At 37.7% G+C, this 16,465-nt stretch overlaps 1 protein-coding gene and 1 pseudogene across 7 annotated transcripts in view; one reads left to right on the top strand and one right to left on the bottom strand.

Moving 5' to 3' along the window:
• Window positions 1–16,465, bottom strand: part of ADAM32 (ADAM metallopeptidase domain 32) — a 185,350-nt gene that overhangs the window by 123,573 nt on the left and 45,312 nt on the right. For all 7 annotated transcript variants that reach the window (XM_003830707.6, XM_055116494.2, XM_055116495.3 and 4 more), the window contains 4 exons: window positions 14,150–14,225; window positions 11,486–11,562; window positions 9,912–10,083; window positions 518–586 (listed from right to left, as the gene is read on the bottom strand). In XM_003830707.6, coding sequence (XP_003830755.3) covers window positions 518–586; window positions 9,912–10,083; window positions 11,486–11,562; window positions 14,150–14,225 — 394 coding nt within the window. The remainder of the gene's footprint in view (window positions 1–517; window positions 587–9,911; window positions 10,084–11,485; window positions 11,563–14,149; window positions 14,226–16,465) is intronic.
• Window positions 627–4,154, top strand: LOC100984309 (large ribosomal subunit protein uL3-like; annotated as a pseudogene).

Below are 16,465 nucleotides of genomic sequence, written 5' to 3'. Positions count from 1 at the left end.
AATTAGGAATCTCGAGGTACTCTTTTCATCAGGTAAACAATGGACTAGAATGGGTGCCCCACCAAAAACTGCTAAAAAAACTTCTTGACACATTAGTGAAAGTCATTCTAGTAGATAGTTATACTATCATCACTTTTGTTCCAATAAATATTCTAGGGTGGAATGTTCCCTAGACTACATTCTGCTCTTCAAACGTCCCTAAAATAGAATTTCACTTCTACCAAAATCACCATTAAATGGTAGTATGGATTGAGAGGGACTCTAGAAATGTGAAGTGCCAGGGAAAAAAATACATTTTGTTCCGCAGTACTGTTGTGTAAGTATTTCAAATAAAACATTTCTGATAAAACTAGTATCATTTTGACTATTTAGTTTCTCAGTTTGCACATTTTTCCACTATTGTCTCTATGACATGTGAGTAAGAACATTGGAATCTTTTAGTTTCTGTCTAGCTAGCTAGGCATAATCATACATTTGGATCAAATATTTCAAAGCAAAGAAAAAGCAAAACACATACCAAAGTTTTGTCCACCACAATATGCATTTCTAGATAAAGAGGAAATAAATCTGGAACAGCTGGTTCTGACTAGAAAAAAGGAAAACAGCATATAATACATGAAAAATTTCATAATTTTTTTACTTGAACTCTTCTTTAAAGCTAATACCACAGCACTTACAAGATATGCAGAGGTGTTTGCTGTATCAAATTGGTTAAAATCAATAAATAAAGTTTTAAGTTTTATGGCAATGTACTCAAGTAGTTAGAAGATTGCCCATGAAGTTGTAACATCTATCTCAGTATATCTACAACTTCCAATTTATGAACTAAGAAAAAACACCTAGCATTTCCATCTACTTCATCTGCATATCAGAAATAAACTTTTGCTTTAAAAACTATATGTGTGTGGAGGAATTTTTTTTTTTTTTTTTTTTTTTTTTTTGAGATGGAGTCTCGCTCTGTCGCCCAGGCTAGAGTGCAGTGGCGCGATCTCAGTTCACTGCAAGCTCCGCCTCCTGGGTTCACGCCATTCTCCCGCATCAGCCTCCGGAGTAGCTGGGACTACAGGCGCCTGCCACCACGCCGGGCTAATTTTTTGTATTTTTAGTAGAGGCGGAGTTTCACTGTGTTAGCCAGGATGGTCTCCATCTCCTGACCTCGCGATCCGCCCGCCTTGGCCTCCCAAAGTGCTGGGATTACAGGCGTGAGCCACCACACTCCTTTCTGTATTTGTGCCCTTTGCAATATGACTTTTCAGTGCCTCTCATAAAGAGGTGAGTTCATTTTTCCTCTCCCTCAATCTGGGCTGGGCTTTGTAACTTGTTTGAGCCAATAAAGGCAATAGAAGTGTTGTTTTGCCAATCTTGAGCCTAAGTCGCCTTTCATACTGCCATTCCTGATCTTGGAATCCCTGCCTGTACACATCTGGCCAGACTGCCAGATGATAAGAGCAAATGGCCTATTCACGCAATTGCCCCAGAAAAAAACATAAAAATAAAAAACAGGACAATGCTTGAGGGGGGGAAAAAGCTGCTGGGTTTCTATAAGGGAGTATTGTGGTCCTTGAACTGACCCACCTACCATCCCATCTCACACATCCAGCTCATTGGCATCCATTAAGATAGAGGCCCATATTCCTGGTGTGGCTTTCCCGTGCCAGAGGAAGAAATACCAAATTTGTTCTCAAAGAATTATGGTTATGTGTTTTGAGCTGTCCAGTGGCTCCCTAAAGGTTTTGCTCAAGAGCTTTCCTTTGTTTCCTCCACCATGAAATTTCACAGGGTTGGAGTGGACTCCAAGGCAGTGTTTATAAAAAGCATTTCAAGGCAAATACACTGGCTGCAGCCACCTGGCGCAAGGAAAAACGGACAAGAAAAGCAGCAAGCACACTAAAAAGTCTAGGAAGAAAGAGGCTGAGGAAGGACATGGGTGGAGAAATGAAGGCTTTGAAAACCTCAGGCATATACTGGGAAATCTAGAGGGCCACCCACATGTCCAAGGCTGGACACTTGCTCAGAATAGACTTGAAAAGACACTAAGCTTTCTCCTCTGCCTGGCTTTCAGACATTGTACAAGCAAGAGTCAAGGCTAAGGGTGAGTTGTCAACATCTGGAATAAGTGTTGCATGTATATCCAAACCCAGAGTCAATCTGTAAAAACCAAGGAAGTCTTTTCTCTTTTTTGGCTCCAGTAATTTAAAGAAATCTCTATCAAATCACTTGGTGACTACTAAACAATATTGTTCACAAAATATTTCTTTACTTTAGAAAAGTCAGTAAACAAGCAAACAACTACAACCCACAACAAGCAGTAACAACACACCTTGCTGGGGAGTGAGGAAGAATCTGATTTCCAGCATTACCACATCAAAATATTCAAAATGTTCAAATTTCAACAACAACAAGAAAGCAGTATGGCCCATTCTCAGAAAATAAAGAAACAGAAATGGTACCTCTGGAAGCCCAGACATTGTACTTACTAGACAAATAATGTAAATTAATTGTTTTAAAATATGTTCAAAAAGCTATGAAAAACTATGTAAAAAAAAACTAAAGGAAACCAGAAGAATGATACTTCACCAAATAGAGAGTATCCATAAAAATATAGAAATTATAAAAAGGAAGTTGTGGAGCTAAAAAGTAAAACACATGAAAATTCACTAGGATTCAATAACATAGTTGAGCAAGCAGAAAAAAGGAATCAGCAAACTTCAAAACAAATCAATCAAGATTATTCAATCTGAGGAGCACAATAAAAGAATAAAGCAGGATTTGATGGCATGATGTCTCGCAGGAAATCCTTTGCTCCAAGACATGGGTCCCCGGGCTTCCTGCCTTGGAAACACAGCAGTAGGCATCATGGCAAGGTGAAGAGCTTCCCCAGTGATGACCCTTCTAAACTGGTCCACCTGACAGCTTTCCTGGGATACAAGGCTGGCATGACACATCGTGTGGGAAGCTGGCCGGCTAGGACCCAAGGTGAACAAGAAGGAAGGGGTAGAGGCTATGACCATTGTGGAGACACTGCCCATGGTGGTTGTAGGCATCCTGGGCTACATGGAAACCCCTCAAGGCCTCTGAATTTCCAAGACCATCTTTGTTGAGCACATTAGCAATGAGTGCAAAAGGCACTTCTATAGGAACTGGCATAAAGCTAAGTAGAAGGCTTTTACCAAGTACTGCAAGAAACTGCAGGGTGAGGATGACAAGAAGCAGCTGAAGAAGGACTTCAACAGCATGAAAAAGTACTGCCAAGTCATCCACATCAATATCTACACCCAGATGCACCTGCTTCCTCTATGTATGAAGAAGACCCACCTGATGGAGATCCAGGTGAACAGAGGCACTGTGACTGAGAAACTGGACTGGTCTCTGGAGAGGCTAGAGGACCAGGTACCTGTGAAACAAGTGTTTGGGCAGGACAAGATGATTGACATCAAACGGGTGACCAAGGGCAAAGGCTACAAAGAGGTCACCAGTCATTGGCATACCAAGAAGCTGCCCTACAAGACCCACTGAGGGCTGTGCAAGGTTGCCTATATTGGGGCATGGCATCCTGCCCATATGACCTTCTCTGTGGCACGTACTAGACACAAACCATCACTGCACTGAGATCAACAAGAAGATCTATAATATCAGTCAGGGCTACTTCATCAAGGATGGCAAATTGATCAGTGCCTCCACTGACTATAACCTGACAAGAGCATCAACCCTCTGGGTGGCTTTGTCCACTATGGTGAAGTGACCAATGACTTTGTCATGCTGAAGTGCTGTGTGGTAGGAACTAAGAAGCAAGCGCTCATCCTCCACAAGTCTTGATGCAGACCAAGCAGCAGGCTCTGGAGAAGACTGACCTTAAGTTCATTGACACTACCTTTAAATTTGGCCATGGCTACCTCCAAACCATGGAGAAGAAGCATTCATGGGACCACTCAAGAAAGACCAGATTGCAAAGGAAGAAGGAGCTTAATGCCAGGAACAGATTGTACAGCTGATGGGATCTCAATTAAAGTTGTCTGATACTGAAAAAAAAAGAGTGAAGAAAAATGAACAGAGCCTAAGAGACCTGTGGGACACCATCAAGCTCATATATAAGAAGAGTTCCTAGCAGAAGAGAAGAAAGGGGCAGAAAGAAAATTTGAAAAATAATGGGTGAAAACCTCCCCAGTTTGATGAAAGATATGAATCTACACATCCAAGAAGCTTAACAAACTCCAAGTAGAATAAACTCAAAAGAATTCACACCAAAACATATTATAATCAAAGTGTCCAAAGTCAATGATAAAAAGAGAACCTTGAAAACAGCAAGAGAAAAGCAATTCCTCACAAATGAGAGATCTTCAATAATAGTAATATCTAATTTCTTATTAGAAACCAGGGAGGCCAGAGGCAGTGGGATGACATTTAAAGTGCTGGAGGGAAAAAAACTGTCAAACAAGAATTCTATATCTGACAAAACTATCCTTCAAAAATGAAGGAGAAATTAAGACATTCCCAGATAAATAAAAACTGAAAAAGCTCATTGCTAGTAGACTTGCCTGCTTATGATAGGCCAAATGGTATCCCAGTAAAATTCATATGTTAAAGATCTAACCCCAGTATGTCACAAAATGAGGCTGTATTTGGAGACAGGGCCTTTAAAGAGGTAATTAGATTGAAAATTAGGTCATTAGGATGGGCTCTGATGCAATGTAACTGGTATCTTTATATGAGAAAATGAGAACACAAACACAGAAGGAAGACCTTGTGCAGATACAGGGAGAAGGTGGTTACTTATATGCCAAGCAGAGGGGCCTCAGAAGAAACTACAACTTAGTTAACACCTTGATCTCAAACTTCCAGGCTCCAGAATTGTGAAAAAAATACATATCCTTGTTTAAGCTACCCAGTCCATGGTAAATTGTTATGGCAGCTGTAGTAAACTAATACACTGCCCTACAAGAAATGCCAAAGGTAGTCCTTCAGTTTAAAATGAAAGCACACAAAACAGTAACAAGAAGCAATAAAAGAAATTAAAAACACAGTAAAGGTAAATACATTGGTAACTATAGAAGATATTATTATAGCTGGGTGCAGTGGCTCACACTTATACTCCTGGCACTCTGGAAGGCCAAAATGGGAGGACTGCTTGAGTCCAGGAGTTTGAGACTAGCCTGGGCAACAAAGGAAGACCCAGTCTCTACAAACAAACAAATTAGCTGGGCATGGTGGCACATGCCTGTGGTCCCAGCTAATTGGGAGGCAGAGGCAGGAGGATCACCTGTGCTTAGGAGGTAAAGGATGCAGTAAGCTGTGATCACAGCACCAGCACCACACTCCAGCCTGGATGACAGAGTAAGACCCTGCCTCCAAAACAAAAAATATACTATTATTATATTTTTGTTTTGTTATTCCTCACTTTTCCCCAAATTATTTAAGAGAAAAGGTATCAAACAATAATTATTAAGCTATTGTATTACTATACAATAGCTTGTACATTGTATTATCATTAACATAGCTTAATGTTATTAGATAATTTGTGATAATAAAAACATAAAGAAGACAAAGATGTATAGAAGCAGCGTTTCGTATACTATAGAGGCTAAGTTGGTATTAATTCAAACTATGATTGTTATAAATTTAAGATGTTATTGTAATATCCAGAGTAACCACTAAGAAAATAATCAAAATTACATAAAGAAAAATAAATGAGAAGGGAATCAAAATGACATACTAGAAAAAAAATCCACTAAACAAAAGAAGGCAGTAATAGAGAAATAGAGACAAAAAAAGATATAAGACATATAGAAAACAATTAGCAAATGTCAAATTAAGTCTTTATTGAGCCCAGGAGGCAGAGGTTGCAGTGAGTCGAGATCCACAACTGGTGCTCTGTATGGCTTAGACATCTCTTTTCCTGAATCTACTGCCACACTGCTCTTTATATTTATCGTGTCATCTTGCTTCCGCACATCAAGGAAAACCCTACTACTTCAGAAATTAATCCATCCATTGACTCTTTTACTGGTATAAGCAACTATATCTTGAGTCTGTCAGTTCAGGAAGCCTCACATGTTTGGCCTCTCTCAATGTCATGCTATTGTCACATAAAGGTAGAGCTATACTGCCTCTGTTACTACCATTATTGCCACTTTGCTCTATGCATCCATCCAGGCTATTGAAATTCTTGACACAGATTACCATAAATTACAATGACATGCAGTAACTAAGAAAGCATATGAGGACAATTTGATTTCCTCTCTTCCAATTTGAATATCCTTTATTTCTTTCTCTTGTCTGATTGCCCTGGCTGGAATTTCCAATACTATGTTGAATAGGAGTGATGCCAGAGGGCATCTTTGTCTTGTGTCAGTTTTCAAAGAGAATGCTTCCAGTTTTTGCCCATTCAGTATGATATTGCCTGTGGGTTTGTCATAAATAGCTCTTATTATTTTGAGATACGTTCCATCAATACCTAGTTTATTGAGCGCTTTTAGCATGAAGGAGTGTTGAATTTTATCAAAGGCCTTTTCTGCATCTATTGAGATAATCAGAATGGGAGAAAATTTTTGCAATCTACGCATCTGACAAAGGACTAATATCCAGAATCTACAAAGAACTTAAACAAATTTACGAGAAAAAAAAAAAACCATCAAAAAGTGGGTGAACAGACACTTCTCAAAAGAAGACATTTATGCAACCAACAAACATATGAAAAAAAAAAGCTCATCATCCCTGGTCATTAAGAGAAATGCAAATCAAAACCACAATGAGATACCATCTCATGCCAGTTAGAATGGCAATCATTAAAAAGTCAGGAAACAACAGATGCTAGAAAGGATGTGGAGAAATAGGAATGCTTTTACACTGTTGGTGGGAGTGTAAATTAGTTCAACCATTGTGAAAGACAGTGTGGCAATTCCTCAAGGATCTAGAACCAAAAATACCATTTGACCCAGCAATCCCATTCCTGGGTATATACCCAAAGGATTATAAATCATTCTACTGTAAAGACACATGCACACATATGTTTACTGCTGCACTGTTCACAATAGCAAAGACTTGGAACCAACCCAAATGCCCATCAATGATAGACTGGATAAAGAAAATGTGGCACACATACACCATGGAATACTATGCAGCCATAAAAAAGGATGAGTTCATATCCTTTGCAGGGACATGGATAAAGCTGGAAACCATCATTCTCAGCAAACTAACACAAGAACAGAAAACCACACACCGCATGTTCTCATTCATAAGTGGGAGATGAACAATGAGAACACATGGACACAGGGAGGGGAACATCACACACTGGGGCCTGTCGGGGAGATGGGGGGTAAGGGAGGGATAGCACTAGAAGAAATACCTAATGTAGATGACGGGTTGATAGGTGCAGCAAACCACCATGGCACGTGTGTACCTATGTAACAAACCTGCACGTTCTGCACATGTACCCCAGAACTTAAAGTATAATTACATATATATATATATATATATATGAGGAACTTTCTGTTTGTCTTTTACTTGGCTGTTTTTCTTTCCTCCAACACTTGTCCAGACAAACGATGATATCTGTGGGGATCCAGAGCTTCCCAGCTTTCCAGATCATGCCACTTTCCAAATGATACATACAAATGCAATTTGGCTGACATATGTGCTCAAATAACTTTATTGTAGTAATTATCACTTCATTGTAAAATAAGTATGTGAAAACTTCCTGATTTTCAAAGGAAACCCAAAGACAAATCTGAGACAGGATTTATATGTAGATAATTTACTAATAAAGTTCTCCCAGGAGAGACCAGCTAATGAGTGGGAGAAGCAGGATTAGGATCAGGAGGAATCCACACAAGAGTGTGCTCTCAGACACAGTCCCACAGAGAAAATCTGGTGTGTAAGTTGTGCTACAGAGTTGTCCTGACCTGTAACAAGAAACCAAGCTCACCCTTTCCCACACTGGTGAGGTGCTGGCTAAGGACCACCCTGGGGAAATGTAAATCTCCAGTACTTATGTTTACCTTGCCATCTGGGCAAAGCAGTTTCAGTTGGCTGAAGGTCAGCCCACATAAAAAAGAGTTACAAGTGGCACATGTTCAAAGCAAAGGCATAAACAAAGACATGGTGTCCCACCCTCCTGTATCACCCCCACAAAAATATACTAGAAAGGAATCTGAGGGGTTCTGGGCAGGGCACTGACATTGTTCACTACACTGGGTCATCTCAGTCATTGTAAATTAGAAATTTTCACAAGGCAAGAAAAAAAAAATTCAGCATCTAGTTCACAAACATTATTTGAAATTATACACATATATTTGCTAGCATTGAAAACTCTGGCACTGCACTCTCATTTGGACCCTGTATTATTTAAGATATAGGATTGCCGTCTACACAGAGACAGAAAATAATAGTGAATTAAGCAAACTTAGAGTCTATTTCTCTCTCACATAAATTTGTGAAGAGGTATGGTAGTTCCATTCTGAAAATTCTTCAAAAGCAAGGCTCATTTTACCTTGTTTCTCTGCTACCTGTATAGCATCAGCCTCATCCTTGTGGACCATTACATGTCAGTATGTCCACACTCCACCCAGCAGAAAAGGGAAAGAAGATAAAACCCCTCCTTTTAATATTCAAGCCAGAAGTAACACATATTATGCTTGCTCACACGTCATTGGCCATAATTTTGTCACATGGCCCTACCTAGAGGTAAGGGAGGTTGAGAAATATAGTCTTTGTTTATATGCCCAGCTAAATTCTGAGGTTTGGTGTTTTTTTCTTTTTTCTTTCTTTTTTTTTTTTTTTTGAGATGGAGTGATCTCAGCTCACTGCAACCTCCACCTCCCAGGTTCAAGCAATTCTTCAGCCTCAGCTCCCGAGTAGCTGGGATTACAGGTGTCTGCCACCATGCCTGATTAATTTTTGTATTTTTAGTGGAGACGGGGTTTCACCATGTTGGCAAGGCTGCTCTTGAAATCCTGACCTCAGGAGATCCACCCAACTTGGGCTCCCAAAGTGCTGGGATTACAGGTGTGAGCCACCATGCCTGGCCTGGTATTTTTTTCTTTACTGACAGAAAACAGGGACAGCATATACTGGAAACAATGAATACTGCCACATACTCTTGTATAAACTATGCATAGTTATGCCAATGTTACTTGGTATAAAAATTTTCTCTTTCACAATTGCTTGTGTAAGCACCAACACATGCAGTTACATAGTGTGTTCACTGAACAATTTACATGACCATAACCAGCAATTCTGTTTATGACATTTTAATTATATCTATGATTTAATTAATGCTGACTTGTTGGTCATGAATATAACCTTTAAAATTATTGACTTTATTGAGTAACTTCCAGGAATGTAGGAGCAAAAGCAGGGACTGAGTTTTTAAAGTTTATATTGCATATACAAGAGGGAATTTTTGGAAAGTAATAAGAATGTAACAAGCAAAATAAGAACAAAAATAAAGTGAATCATAAAAAGTACGGTTTCAAGGAAATTGTTAGGTAACAGAAAGATGAACAGCCAGGCACGGTGGCTCATGCCTGTAATCTCAACATTTTGGGAGATTGAGGCAGGTGGATCATTTGAACCTAGGAGTTTGAGACCAGCATGGTCTGTCTCTTTTTTGTAGAGACTCTGTCTCTACAAAAAATTAGTCTGGTGTGGTGGTGCATGTCTGTGGTCCCAGCTACTCAGGAGATTGAGGTGGGAGGATTGCTTGAGCCCAGAAGACAGAGGCTGCAGCAAGCCATGATCAATCCACTGCACTCCAACCTGAGTGAGAGAGTGAGAAAAAAAAAAAAAAGATAAGATGTTCACAAGGAAAGGATATTTGCTACAATTCTACAGTGGGCTCATAAATTTATTTTTAAAATAAATTAAATGAAAGTAATAACTGCTTTAAAAGTAGTAATAAAACATGTACAACTCACTTTTTCACTTATAAAAATGTTGTCATCCATTGGTTGTTCTTTCAGGCTTCTGTCAATAAAAATTGCAATATCATTGTCTTCATTCTTTAATTTGTAAAGAACATGCTGAAATTCAACTGCAGATTCCAGAGGCTCAATTCCATAAGAAACATTTTCAAATTGCAGTATTCCTCTGTGAAATTATGAATACAATTTTAAGTGCTTTTAATCAAATCTATATAATGAATTTCTGACAAAATCCAAAAGAAAAAAATAAAACATTTTGAGTCCAGTATTTTTTTCTGAATTCTGTCTTAGAGATGACTCTGAAGAGACAAAAGATTTCCCAAATCCACAAAACCCATTTTCTATTTCGTTTTTGTATAGTTGTAAGAGCAGCAGAAGTTAATCAATTGCTAGGTACACAAATATATAGCGTAACAGTAATTGAGTAATTCTATTGTTTTCCAAGTCAGCGTCTCAATTAAAGCGATTGTAAACAGAAATCATGATGACTTTCTCTCTGGCTTGCCATGCTTTTGAAAAATGATTATACTGCATATATGACAAATGTATATAATAAGAAACTTTACTTTTAAAAATACAATTTGGCAGAATTATGAAATATTTGTTACTTTTGCTTATATAGTCTGAATAAGAAATTAAAAGCAAGATTTTAAAGAGTAAATGACTTGTATCACTATTTTTCTGTGAATACAGGTAGCAGTCCAAGTCACTACTCCCTAAAATATAAATTTCAGATCCAAATTTCAGGGTTCTATGTAGGAAGCACTGAAGAAGAACATTTGTTTGTGAAAACAAACACCCTACACTACAAAATGAAGGTGGAAAATTTCCTGACAGAATGGAAAACTCCCTAAGCCGTAAGGAGGAAACCCAGTAATTCTTGAAGAGCTCAAGATAATAATATCATCAGAAAAATGAGTATTTTTATGAGTATTAAAAATTATTTGTTTATATATAATTTGCCTCAGTCTGAAGATGATTTCCTTGAGAAAAAGCATCTCTTCTTTATCTTCATATCTCCAACATTAAAACACATGGTGGGTAACATAAATACATTTTCAGTCCAGTATTTTGACTGAAACCTGTCTTAGAGATGACTCTGAGAAGACAAAAGATTACCCTAATCTACAAAACCAGCTCTCCATTTCACTTTTTTATAGTTACAAAAGCAACAGAAATTACCTAATCAATTGCTAAGTGTGCAAGTATACAGCATTACAGTGATTAATTTCCCTGTTTTCCAAGACAGTGACTGAGCTGTCCTAAACTTAGCTCCTACAACACTTGTAGTCAAACATGTTCAATTGTCTTTTCTGTGGTTAAGGAAATGTAAGACATAGAGCAAGGAGACTAGGAAATCTAAACCTTTGGAAAGGTTAGAAATGTCTCTGGTCACTGAGGAAAGTGATGAGAAATAAGAGAATTGGAAACATGTTCAGAGGGGGATATCATTAAATAATCTCCACATAGGAAAGCTCCTTCAGCCCCACACTTAATACAAAGAGAACAAATTCACTGCAGCCAAATATCATAACTAAGGTGTTCTGTAATCAACAATAGAAAACAACCTTAGTCCAGAGCACGTGCTGAGTGTGACCATGGAATCTGGATATCCTTCAATATTTCCTTGATAGTAGCATTGAGTCTAGGAAAGAAAAAAAGTAAAGTAGTTACTTAGGAAGTAACAAAACTTTCTAGTGATTTCCTACTTCTATACTGGATAGAACCTTCTGAATATTTTTCACACGCTCCGTGATTTATATCAGTACAAGTACAGTGAAATTCGGAAAAAAATTCTCCCCATAATTGCCACTTACACTATGTTAACTACACTTTATAATAGATTATGACTTGAGATTACTATTTTACACCCTGCTTCCAAAATGTTGTCTCATGTTTTAGGTAAAAATATCTTCCAGTACATAAATTTAGATCCTCAATTAAAAGACAAAGATGATGAATCTGGATTTCTTTAAAAACTCAATTAATATGATGCTAAAAAAGAGTCATAAAAATGCAATGACACAGGAAGATTGAAGGGCTAGATGCCAACACAAACCAAAATGATGATTCTGAATTTGCACTAAGAGAGGAAATGTGGACTTTAAGGCCAGAAACATTACTAGAGATAAACAGGGACATTTGGTAATGATAAGCATTTCAATTTGCCAGGAAGACACAAATATTCCAAATTGGCATTCACTTAATAACACAGCTTCAAAATATATAAAGTCACAATTGAAAGAATAGTAAAAATTTAAAAATCTACAGTTATAAAAAAGTTTTTTAAAGTTAATTTCTCTTAGTGACTGATAGATCAAGTGTTCAGAATCTACAGAAGGTTTGGACAACGTGGTTAGTATGACCTAGTTAACATATGCAAAATACTATACCTAAAAACTTTAGAATATATGCTTTCTAAACACTCATGGAACATCTACAAAATAGAAACCATACTCCAGGCCATAACGCAGGACTCAATAGATTACAAAGGAATTAAATTGTATAGAGTTGGTCTCTGAGCACAGTACAATCAAGCTAGAGACACACAGAGTCACAAACATTGTCACAGATGTGAAAATTATATAATTTCCAATATTCAATGGTGCTATAAATTTTATTATAAATAAAGTTAAGATTTCTTATTAACACACTGCTTTATGATGGAACTAAGGGAAGGAAAAGGGAGCAATAAAGCAAAATGATGATCCCATCCAATGTAAGTGAAGCAACATATCTAATTTAATATTTCAGCAAATTTTTATTATAATCCAAGTATGTGCTAGGCACTTTTCTAGGCACTGGTGTTACATCAGTAAATAAAACAGACCAAAAGCCCTGCCCTCGGGATGATTATATTGCACTGGGGAGACAGAAAATAAAGTAAATAAATAGAATATATATGATACATCATGTATTGATAACTGCCATGGGAAAAAGGCAAAAAAAAAGGTAAAGGAAATAGAGTATTAAGAGTAAGAGACCAATTTAAAGTAGGGGTTAGTCAAGGACTAATAGGGTGATTTTGAGTAAAGACCTGAAGGAAATGAGGATGAAAAACATATGGGTCTGTTGGGAAAGAACAAGCATTTGGATACCAGGAAATAGAAAGTATGAAGTCTTTGAAAGGAGAACATAGCTGTTATATTTGAAGAACAACAATGCTGGAACAAAGTGAATGAGGTAGAGAATAACAGGAAATGAGGTCAGAGAGGTAAAAGGGAACCAGGTGACTCTGGCTTTCACTCTGTAAGTGGTGGGAAGCCATTCATGCAGGGTTCTGAGCAGAGAAGCAGGGTAATCTGACTATGTCTTAACAGGATCAATATGGTCACCATGTTGAGAACTGACTGAGGCTGGGTGTGGTGGCTCACACCTGTAATCCTAGCACTGTGGGAGGCCAAGGCAGGCGGATCACCTGAGGTCAGGGGTTCGAGACAAGCCTGGCCAACATGGTGAAACCCTATCTCTTGATAGGGTTTAGATAGAAAATTAGCTGGGCATGGTGGTGCATGCCTGTAATCCCAAATACTCGGGAGGCTGAGGCAGGAGAATTGCTTGAACCCAGGAGGTGGAGGTTTCAGTGAGCCAAGATCGCACCATTGCACTCTAGCCTGGGCAAAATAAATAAATAAAAACAAAAATAAATGAATAAAATAAAGGGATAAATAAATAAAATGAAGGGATGGACAGGTGAGGAAGCAGGGAGATCATTCAGGAAGTTATGGCAATGATCCAAACTAGAGATGATGTTTACTTGGAAATGAGTGGTCTCAGTGGATGAAGGCAGAGGAAGAAGGTGGATGCTGGACACTTAGTTTGAAGGGCAGGGTCAATAGGATTTATGGATGTATAAATAATGGATGAGATGAGGAAGAGTTAAGAAAAAAACAAAGAGTTTTTGATCTGTGATTTGTGTCTCATAACATTCATGTCCACTTTTCTTGTTATTTAATTTATATTCTTACAAACAAAATATAAATAAATAATAAATATTTTATTTAACAAACTATCAATTAAATTAAAAAATAGTGACTATGTTCTCAGCAATGGGAAAGGTGCTAAGTCAATCTAACTTGTCTTTACCAAAACTTCAGGAAACCCTGATCATTAATCAATAAATGTTTTAAATATATCCCCTGTGAATCTTGAGAGCCTTCTGTATAATAAAGCATTTATTTAATGTAAAAAATTTTTTTTAAAAACTATAAAACACAGAATTTAAATCTTACCTGAATATCTGAAGAATAAGTATTCATGGATCCTTGATTGTACAAATAGATCATAAAATTATCTGCTAAAAAATATCTGAATATAAAAAAAGAGGAAATTTTTTTAATTATTCTTTTTGAAACATATAAAAACACAGTAAACTTAACACTCTCAGCCAAAATCTGACCCACCCTCTGTTTTGTAAATAAAGTTTATTGAAACACAGCCACATCCATTCACCCACATATTGTCATGGCTCTTTTCATGCTCTAAGATGAGAGGTTAACTAGTTTTGACAAAGAACATATGGCCTTCAAAGTCTAAAACATTTACTATCTGAATCTTTAGAGAAAACGTCTGTCAACCTGATATAAAGGTAGTATTTTCTTTTGACATATATTTAATGTTTACTTAAAGCAATATACATTTACTCAAAATAGTTTTCCTACCTTAATGGACTCCTTTTAAGAAAAAAAGAAGAGACTGAAAGAAGAGCATTCTAAAATGTAAAAGAGGCTGGACGTGGTGGCTCACACCTGTAATCCCAACACTTTGGGAGGCCAAGGTGGGCAGATCACCTGAGGTCAGGAGTTTGAGACCAGCCTGGCCAACATGGTGAAACCCCATCTCTACTAAAAATACAAAAATTAGTCGGGTGTGGTGGCAGGTGCCTATAATCCTAGCTTCTCAGGAGGCTGAGGCGGGAGAATTGCTTGAACCCAAGAGGCAGAGGTTGCAGTGAGCCGAGATCACACCACTGCACTCCAGCCTGGGTGACAGAGCAAGATTCCGTCTCAAAAAAAAAAAAAAATTAATAGACATAAACTGGATGTTGGATTGTAAGAGTTTTCTGTTCTCACATTCTTTCTAAAGCTTTATTACTATGCACATATATTACTTTGATAATGAAGTGGAAGAGTATTGCATAAAGGTCATATTCATCTGAGCATATGTACTGAAACGTCCAGTCTAAGTTCAACTTTGGTATTAATCCCTGTACTCATGATGCTATTTTAGTTATGCTTCCTCACTTCATGTTCACTCTTCAACCCACCGTCACTTAATTAGGCCACTCACACTAGCTTCTGTTGGAAAGCCTCCACTCAAACTGATCTCACAAAAATTACTAATGACCTCCTGAGTGTCCAATCCAAAAGACAGTATTACATCAAGTAAAAATACTCTGAAGCAGCCAGGCGGGGTGGCTCACTCCTGTAATCCCAAAACTTAGGGAGGCCGAGGTGGAGGGATTGCTTTGGGCTCAGGAGTTCGAGACCAGCCTGGGTAACAAGGCGAAACCTCATCTCTACCAAAAATACCAAAATTAGCCAGGTGTGGTGGTTTGCTCATGTGGTCCCAGCTACTTGGGAGGCTGAGGCAACAGGATCACTTGAGCCAGGAGTTCAAGGCTGCAGTGAGCTGAGATGCCACCACTGCTTTCCAACCTGGGTGACAGAGACAGACCCTGTCTCAAAAATAAATAAATAATAAAAATAATTTTAAAATACATTAAACAAAAAAATAAATAAATAAAATACTCTCAAGTACTTCATACTGTGGACCACATTCCCCTTCTTGAAACCATCTCTTCTTCAGCGATAATGATAGATACCACTTCCTCCTGGTTCTCCTGTCTTTCTACGTTTCTAAGTCCCTTTATTTGGATCCTTCCTTCATCCCTTAAATGTTTCCATGGCATTCAATTCTAGGCTGTTTCTCTTTCTTACTTTTAACATTCACCCCCACCTGTATAGATTTATCTTGTTCATTTCTGTGGTTTAATTTACTACTTATATAAAAAGGTTGCTTTTAGTATTATAGCTTTGCAATATATTTGAATTCAGGTAGTGTGATGCCTCCAGCTTTGTTCTTTTTGTTCAGTAGTGCCTTGGCTATTCAGGGCCTTTTGGGGTTCCATAGGAATTTTACTATTTCTGTGAAAAATGTCATTGGAATTTTGGTAGGGATTGCATTGAATTTGTGTATCATTTTGGACAGTATGGACATTTTAACAATATTAACTCTTCCAATCCATGTTCTTTCCATTTATTTGTGTCTTCCTCAATTCCTTTCATCATGTTTTCTAGCTCTCAGTATACAGATCTTTCACCTCCTTGGTTAACTTACTCCTAAGTATTTTATTTTTTGTAGCTATTGTACATGGGGTTGTTTTCTTGATTTCATTTTTGGAAAATTTCTTATTAATGTATAGAAATGCTATGATTTTTGTATGTTGATTTTATATCCCACAACTTCACTGAACTTGTCTATTGGTTCTAACAAATTTTGGTGGAGTCTTTAGGGTCTTGTATAAGTAATCTACATATAAGATCATG

Source organism: Pan paniscus, chromosome 7 (genome assembly GCF_029289425.2).
Source record: "Pan paniscus chromosome 7, NHGRI_mPanPan1-v2.0_pri, whole genome shotgun sequence".
Lineage (NCBI taxonomy): Eukaryota > Metazoa > Chordata > Mammalia > Primates > Hominidae > Pan > Pan paniscus.
The sequence above is the reverse complement of the archived record's forward strand: the minus strand, read 5'-3'. Positions and strand labels throughout refer to the sequence as shown.